Source organism: Passer domesticus, chromosome 10 (assembly GCF_036417665.1).
Source record: "Passer domesticus isolate bPasDom1 chromosome 10, bPasDom1.hap1, whole genome shotgun sequence".
NCBI classification, from domain to species: Eukaryota; Metazoa; Chordata; class Aves; order Passeriformes; family Passeridae; genus Passer; species Passer domesticus.
Window position 1 is genome coordinate 22596472 of NC_087483.1, and position 9058 is coordinate 22605529.

At 36.8% G+C, this 9058-nt stretch overlaps 1 protein-coding gene across 2 annotated transcripts in view; it reads left to right on the forward strand.

Annotated features, from left to right (window-relative positions):
* Window positions 1-7404, forward strand: part of SP3 (Sp3 transcription factor) — a 34049-nt gene extending 26645 nt beyond the window's left edge. For both annotated transcript variants that reach the window (XM_064434410.1, XM_064434411.1), the window contains 2 exons: window positions 3282-3478; window positions 5636-7404. In XM_064434410.1, coding sequence (XP_064290480.1) covers window positions 3282-3478; window positions 5636-5952 — 514 coding nt within the window. In that variant the 3' untranslated portion in view covers window positions 5953-7404. The remainder of the gene's footprint in view (window positions 1-3281; window positions 3479-5635) is intronic.
* The last annotated feature ends 1654 nt before the right edge of the window (window positions 7405-9058 follow it).

Genomic DNA, 9058 nt, shown 5'->3' on the forward strand with positions numbered 1-9058 from the left:
TCTGCAGAAGTACTGAGTTCCTTCCCGTGAAGAACTTTAACACATCTAGGGTACTCTGAGAAAATATGCTTCTAGTACATTAAACTTGATGCCTCAAACTGGTGGGTTTTTCACAATTTTGGCCTTAATCTCTTTCTACCTCCTAGATGGAGGTACAAAGTGATTGTACCAGTTCAGGTTCACCATACTATAATATTAAGATGATAAAGCCATTAATGTTTGTGAGCTGCTTAGAGACTGCGAGTGAATGTTGTCAGTACCTATGATGAGGAAAAAAAGCCCTGGAGAAATGAATAATTTTGTATTTAACGTAGTACAGAAATAACATGTAACTACTAAAACAAGGAAAGTACTTTAAATCAGTGTGAAAAACTGAATAATGTTTCACTCAATTAAAACTGAGCTCCTATGCTCTGAATAGAGAAGGAAAGGGAAAATGGCTTCACATAATTTCATCTGTCATATAGTGTTGCTTTTGGTATTTCTTGCTGCATTTTCTATTTTCTGGATTCAGAGGCGAGGTGAGAAGTTCTTTCTGGTTTTTCTTGTTGGCTTTTGGAATTGAACTGCATTGCAATCTTCAGATTTGTACCATTTTTGTGAAGTAGGAAGCCGCTATTATCATTTGCTTTACTTGGTGGGAGGGAAGGTAGGAAAGAAAGAAGATGATGTATTAGATTTGTTAATTAACACCTTTTACCCCAAGCTTATATAATAAATAGGGAATAAGCAAGTGGACAGAGAGATACACATCTCAAAGGATGACTCTGTTTCCAAACAGAATGTATTAGGCTTATAGTTAAGGTGTCTGAAGTTAAGGAGAAATTTAGTCTCCTCTAGGTTACACCTAGAGATTTCACCCCCCTAACAATTACATCTGGAATTACATTGAGATATAACTAGTACTGTCTGATATATAGAGGAGCTGTGCTTCTGAGTACCACTGCAGGTGTGTAACCCTAAAAACCACATTCTTCAAATAATTAAAAAGTGTGTGGTTTACCCTTGAAATACTTAATGTTATTGCTGGAAATACTGCTGAATATAAAGTCCAGTTTCCAGTGGATGAAGGTGTTTCCTGCTGAAACTGTGGCAGTCTGCCTGGTTATTGAGAAACGTCATATCCAGTCTTTGTAAAGCTAAAATGTACTGTGGAAATACTTTAATATTAATATTTTTTAGACTCCACTCAAGGGGTAGGCTGGAGTCATATACATCTATTCAGTGATGATGGCTATTGGCCAGTGCAGCAAGAAGGGCTCTTAGCATCATGTGTTAGGGCATAGTGCCAGACTGTCACAGCTGCAAAGTGTCCAGATAGAATTTGCCTTGTATCCTCTTAGTTTAGAGCACACATGAAGCAAACATGCAGGTGCCCATATGAAGTTGTATAGAGTAAATACACTTAGATGCTAATTCACAGTAATCTTGTGAGTTTCATTCTGTGGATCTTTAACTGCCCCCTCACTTGGAACTTTGGAGTGTGCTAAGGAATTCTGTCAGCAGTTAGATGAGGTGGTTGGAATTGCGTGTTCTGTATCACCTGTGCACAGTAATGACCACGAGTTAAACCTTGGTTTCCTTCAGTCTAGACTAGAGGTGCAATGAAGCCATTTCAAATGATTGACATAGGAATATTAACATTATTCTGAAGGAATTTTGATGTTATTTCATCCAATTTGTGTACTATATCATGCCAAGTAACAAAATACTTGTAATTACTGTGGAAGGGAAGACACTGGAGTTTATTTGGAGAAGATGTGAGGGTAAAGTCCTTAGATGATTCTCCTGCTGCAACAGGATCAAAAGCCTTCTGGACTCTGCTTCTGCTTCCATTCAATTAGTTCTGAAATCAAAACTTGTATTTGTCATGACAAATAATTAGTAGGTGCAGGTGATGTTTTTATCTTCTGAGATGAAATGACTAATGAAGCACTATGAAGATTGCTCTATATTGAGAATTCGTAGAAACATTTCCAAGGACTTAATGGGATTTTTTCTCCTTACTTTTCTAGACTGTCTGTAATGTTTTAGGTACATATGTGATTAGGTTGGAATCCCCTTTAGACACTGTGAAGTTTTAGAGTGAGTTCCTTTTTTTGCATGTTCAGAAATGCTTGTGGCAATTGCTAGCTCCTTGAAGCGTGTACACACTTTAACCTGAACCTTTGTTAGATGTAAACCAGAAGCTAAAGCACACAGTTTAAAGAGAAAACTTTTCATGGGGAGGCGGCTGAAAATTGTATAATCAGTCATGGATGATGGAGCACCCAAGACTGTGATTTCAGAATCCACTTAAGGTGTTCTAAGTTAATGTTGCTGATGAATAAGGTGGCATGATGCCTGGCTGCAGTTTCCAATCTCCTCCCTTGTACCAGCATTTTCCATTCATATAGCTGTGTTGTCAGCCAGACCTATTCCCTCAAGTGCCCCTTTCGGCAGTAGCAAGCACTTAAATTGGCAAAAATCAATCATGATACCCTGCACTGGCCAGACTGATCTCTTTCTCTGGGTCTATCTCTTGTGATTTGATTAAAAAAAAAGTCTGTTGTATCAGGTGCTTCCCCTGATCACCTGCCATTTTGGTGAGACAGCATCTTAAAATAAGCATCAAGTTTAGTCTGGATTATATGATCTGTGAATTCTGTCTTCATTGTGATGGATTTCTTTTTTTTAACTGAAAAACCAAGGAATTTGTTTAAATGTCAGCAAGATCATCTTCCACCTCTTTTAGTGAAAGCATTCAGGTTAGTATGCTTGTCTTCAAATCTCAGACTGATTCTCAGGTTTCCCCAAGATGCCAAAAGTCCCATCTGTTCTCTACCCAGTTGCCAAAATCTCCAGTGTCCATTTTGGCAGTTGCAGTAATTTGTGTTTTTCTTTGCCAAAACTATCTTTGATATGGTAAAAGCCTGAAACTGTGAGAAATGTAAAATATGGACACTTCAACATCAAAGTGGCACAAACTGCTGTAATAACTGTATTTCCAACTTCATATACATGTATGCTTCTTAGAGATTATGCTTCTGTCACATATATTTCACACACAACTGAATTTGTAGTTTTCTGTGGAGCTGGGATAGCATTATAGAATTTATTTCCAGCTCCTTATGGAGTGTTCTGGAATCCAGTTTTTGAAACAAGAACATGAAGTTTCTCGGGTTGGTTTGCAGATCTGTTGTGGTATGTGTAGCCTCATGTATGTATATGACCAGTATTTAGGAGGAATGTATTAGAATTAGTAACTTCTCTCTCTCTTTTCTTTTTTCTTTTTTAAACAGAGGCTCCAACTTGGGAAAAAAGAAGCAACACATTTGTCACATACCAGGATGTGGCAAAGTATATGGGAAGACCTCACATTTGAGAGCTCATCTCCGCTGGCATTCTGGAGAGCGTCCATTTGTTTGTAACTGGATGTTCTGTGGCAAGAGGTTCACTCGCAGCGATGAGCTCCAGCGACACCGAAGAACGCACACAGGTTTCCAGTCTTTGATTCTGCTGTATTTCACTAAAGGAGTGCTGTGGACTGAGCTAGGATAAATAACTTTTAAGAGGAGAACAGATCTTTGAATTGGATTGGTTTTAAGGCAATGTGATTTTTCCTAAATCAGCTAAATCTTATCTATACACTTTGGAATCTTTGGTAGGTCTGAGGAGATAAAACACACACGTCTTCATTCAGAACTGATATTTAAGCTAATGTTTAACATAGCTTAATCAGAATACTTTGATTCAGGCTCAGCAATGCATTTCATTTGTTTGAACCAGATTATAACTCTTTTTATATCTTAAAACTTCAATAAGAGAAAAAGAGGGCTAGGTGGCCTAGGGATTAGATATCACTCCTAAAATCAAAGAAAAACATGTGATGGTGCATCATTCTACACCTTTTAGTTTCATGGTTAGACCACCAGTTAGGAACTTCAGGTTCACATTTCTCCTTTTATCTAACACAAAGAAATTAATGTAGTTATTCCACTTTATTAAGGAGCAGTTAGTTTAAAATCTGTTGTCTGTTTTATCTGTTTTATTACAAACTAAATTCATACTTGCATTCAACAGGATGTTTGCCTTTTAAAATCAGAATATTTGAAAAACCCATATATAAATAATTTTTGTGTTTATCAGCATTTACATTGCTTAGAAAAATGTCTTTGGATGTCTGTGAAAAACATTCCATGTTGTTAATGCTGTGCTTTTGTGTAGACATTTTGGATACTAAATCCAAGCTGGTACGTTACAGTTTGTCTGGATGGACAGGCTGATGGTTTTTTAAAAAAGGCGAGTTGAATGATCCAGTTCAGAGGGTGTGGTTAATAGCTCCTAGTGTACCTGCCTACCATTAAAAAGGAGAGAACTGCAGGGATCTATCCTTTGGCCTCTTGTAAGATTTTTATTATTGACCTGGAGGAATCAACAGACTTCTTCTGTTAACCTTCTTAAGTTTGTGGACGACCCCAAACTGGGGTGACCAGTCAATGCACTTGGGATGCATTCAGAGGCATGCAGGCTGAAGGAATGGGTTAACAGGTATCCTAGGAAATTCAGCAAGAATAGTCACAAAGTACTGCACCTGGGATGGAATGAACACTTAGGATAACACAGGCTAAGCATGGAGAGGTTGGAAACAACTCTTCCGACAAGTACCCAGGTGTCTTGGTAGACAAGTGGAACATGGTCAAAGACCAGCAGCAGCAACACCCAGAGCTCTATTAACAGAAGCAAGAGCCCTGATCACAGGGATGATTCCCTTCTTCTGGTTAGACTGCATCTGGAATATGGCATCTAGTTTTCAGCCACTGATGACAGGATTGAGTTCACTAATGAGTGACCAAGAAGATCAGGAAGCTGGAACATTTGCCTTATGAGGAAAGACTGTAGGATTCAGATGCAGAAAGAGAACAGTAATGGCAGGGGGGAGCTTAGTAGTAATTCTCTAGTTGCCTGCAAAAAGGCCATCCTTAAGAAGGCAGGTACTTTCCCTGATGATGGTGTATTGGTTGAAGGATAATAGACAGCAGATGTATGTTGAAATAAGAAGGGTTCAGAACAGCTATAAATAAAAGGTTTTTAATTGTGGGGATAGCGAGGCACTGGAAGAGGATGCCTATAGGTTTCCTGCAGTCTCCATGCTTAAAGGTTTTCAAGAAAACTGGATAAATTCCTCAGCAACCAGATCCGATCTCATAGGTGACTGCTTAGAAAGAGATCAGACCACAGACATTCAGAGGTCCTTTCAAACCTGAATTACCCTATGATCTTGTGTGTCAGTGTCAAGTGTGATTCTGCTACAGGTCATACAGTCTTCTCTGTCCATCATTTGGTAGGTTTTGTTCTCCTCCTAGAAGTTATTTATTAGCAGTAATTGCAGTGAAACTTAGCAGCCTGAGAATATGAGATGGCTGTATTCTCTAGCATGCCTGAAAGATCTCCCCAAACTTGGTGACACACAGAAAATTAAATCAGTTCTTATATTAATTGAATGGGATTTGTATGGGTGTCAAGAAACGTAGCACAAAAGTTTATCATGTTCAATCACTTTCTTCCTCAGTATAATTCTTGTTAGAATTCTGACTCTAAAAAGAATTAAGTTTAATTTTTAGTGTTCTTGAATATTTTTTTCTTTCTTTGACAGGTGAGAAGAAATTTGTCTGTCCAGAATGTTCAAAACGCTTTATGAGAAGTGACCATCTTGCCAAACACATTAAAACACATCAGAATAAAAAAGGTATTCACTCTAGCAGTACAGTGCTGGCATCAGTAGAAGCAACATCTGATGATACTTTGATTACTGCAGGAGGAACAACACTTATCCTTGCAAATATTCAACAAGGTTCTGTTTCAGGAATAGGAACTGTTAATACATCTGGCACCAGCAATCAGGATATTCTTACCAACACTGAAATACCTTTACAGCTTGTCACAGTTTCGGGAAACGAGACAATGGAGTAAATATTACACAAGATACCTATTAATTGTGGTTATTTTTATACAGTAGTGAGAAGAATATTGTTCCTAAGTTCTTAGATATCTTTTTATTGATGTGCAAAAATTTTTGGATTGACAGTAACTTGGTTATACATGACACTGAAATGCCTTACTTTGTATGATATTCCATAGTATATTAAAATGGTAAAATTGCATGGGTTTTGTAGGTACTTTTGGAATCTAGAAGAGAAGAAATTTTACCAAGTTATATTAAAAAAACAAAAAAAAAGAATTTAACGATGGAAATGGTAGTCTAACCAAATGCATCAATCCTGTGTGGTTTAGTGTAAAAAAAATGAGAACATGTTGGTATTTATCTATTGTAAGATAAAAGAAGTTGATGGGTGAAAAGAAATCACATTATGATAAAAGAAATTTTGTAATTTTCTTGATGACTGGAATTTTTATTATGCATAACTGACAAATCAAGTTTCCAAGCAAATGTTACATAGTGTAGGCTTTACTTAGCTCATCAACTTGTCATTTTGAAGCTAATTATTTTAATTAGGTTAACTATGTACAATATTTTAAGCATTACTCTTGTAAGATTTTGCAAACTACATTTTAACATGGAACTCTAGGGATAGTCACCTTTTAAATCCTATTGAAAAGCCATGTTTAAGATTTAATTTGCCAAAATGATGTCTTGTTAATATTCTTTCAATAACCAAGGTGGGCAATATAACCAATGTTTAAAAAGCTTAAAATGTTAAGAAAAATAAATATGTATAGGTTGAAGCATTTGGGTGGTAAGGCAGATGTTATAGTGAAGTATATCCCTTCTTTTGAACATTGGAGGACCAAAAATAAGGTGTATTGCGTCTCAGCAGTGATTTTTATCAAATCTTTTTCCAAAAAAACATCTGTATGCCAGGGCCTTAAAAGCCATCATGTAAATTACCAGTAAAATATAACATATGCAAATACAAAAGAAAAATCACTTCCATATTGACAGTACTCCCAAACATATGGATATAGTCATAGTGAAGTAGGGGGGTTATGAGGTTTTTGTTTGTTTGTTGTTTAGTTTTTGGTTAGTCAATCTGCATTTAAATATCAGCCATCTTTCCTTTTTTGCTTCTTCCCTTAAAAATTGTATGTATCCAGTACATTTAACTGATAAACATATATGTTTTTTATTATGCTGAATTTTCTTTTTATTTTTTAATTACTGTTTATATTTTCAATTATAGAAAATGTACAAAATGAAGTTATATAGCCAGTCTGTAAGTGCTATATCATTTTCAAAAAATGTACAACAATAATTACTGCAGTTCACCTATTTACAAACATTTGGAAATCTGTTCATTTGTTATTCTTAAAACCACCTCAAATTTAAAGGCTACCTTATTGTACGTTTAAAGTGTATTATAACAGTGTGGTAGTTAATAAAACACTATTTTTTTTTTCTTTTGACTTGAGTTTACTGTGCTTCTTGTTAACTAACAAGGTGTAATTTCATAATATGTCTTGATAGCCTGAGATGTTTTATTACTTTTGCAGTAGATGGTGGGAAGCAGAAACCTTTGCTTTCCCTGTGGACACAGAGATGGTAATTTTCCACCTCCTCGCTCACAAACCCCCATCTGTATGTGCGTGGACACGAATGTGCTGTGTTGGTGTTGTGGGGATGTTTTGCTCTCCTGTTGAGCAGGGCATGAAGAATATGTAGGCCCCATCCTATGGGCTGTGTTTAAGTCCTCTCACACATGCACAATACATGGAGTATTAATAGGGAGCTGTGACTAAGTGAGAACTATGAGATTAAAGAGAGTAATGGTTGTATATAATGCTCTAATGAAAGTGAAAAGCTTTTGTTTGTGAGGTCTAAAGTGCTGGAATATCAAATGACAGAGGACAGACCAGGATAATTTAGGATAAACCAGGCACAGTTCAGCCTAGAAAAATGAGAACTAGAAGTCACGTAGGAAGGATTTTCTGAATTTGCAGTTAGGTGGAAAAAAAATTAATGCACATCTTTTAGAGATTCAGAGCAACAGGAATTGACAGGTACAGAGAAAAGGGAGTTAATTCAGCATCAGTTTAATTGTCTGTTTAATAAAATGAAAAGATGAAATTGGTTGGGATGAGAGCAGCAGCTTGAGGGAAGACAGTTCTGCTTAGACTTGCAGTGTTCCATGGATGTTGTCAATATATTAACATGCTCTGAATCTGCTTCCTTTAGGCAGGTGAATGGGCTTGGTTTTCGAAAGCTGTTGTAGTGTACAGAGCATATTAGTATGTTTCTAATACTTAGGTTCTGTTTCTCATCTCTTTGCCATCAGTAACTGTATTAATGCATTATTTTAAGTGGGAGGGAAGAGGGCTATTTCCTTATTCAATCTGCTTTTCACAAGTTTTATGGAATGACACTTTCACTGATGATCATCTGTGGATGAAGCTGTTTTGGTGTCAAGGGTTTTGATGTCTCATTGCTGAAGATGAGATTGCTTTATTTCTCAGAGCTTTTATATTCACTACATCAAATAGTTACTTTAATTAGTGTTTAAGTAGCACATTTTATAAAAAGATTTGTTGTTGTTAAGCTTCAGAAGGTAGATGTTTTGGAAGAAACTTAACTCTGGAAGTCTCATGGAAAGCCTGCAGCCAAAGGGTCTAATGGCTCACAGCCGTAGTGTTTGTGTTGTGGGACAGTATTTTCCAAAAGCTCCCTGCTCACCTCCAGGGCAAAGATTCACAAGCCCAAGATCTTTGGTGTATCTTGGATTGTTGCTACCTCATGGCCTCTTTTCTGGCCCTCTAGGCATTCATGTGATGCCAAGACAAAAGTGTGCATTTTGTAGAATACTTTCCAGTTCTTCATGGGTTCCTGACAATGGTTCCTTGATGTGCTTCTTGCTTCTTACTGGTACAGTCTATATCATTTTACATACTTATTTTCATGTCAGGCTTCTCACTTGTATGTTTTCTTGGTAGCCTTTAGATCCTTGGTTGGTTTTTATCTCTTACAGTCTTCTGTAATCACTAATTAAGAAGACCTTAAAACTGGGTCTGCAGGAGACCATGAGTTTGAGAGCATCCTGTGTTACCCATTTGAGTGGTTCAACTT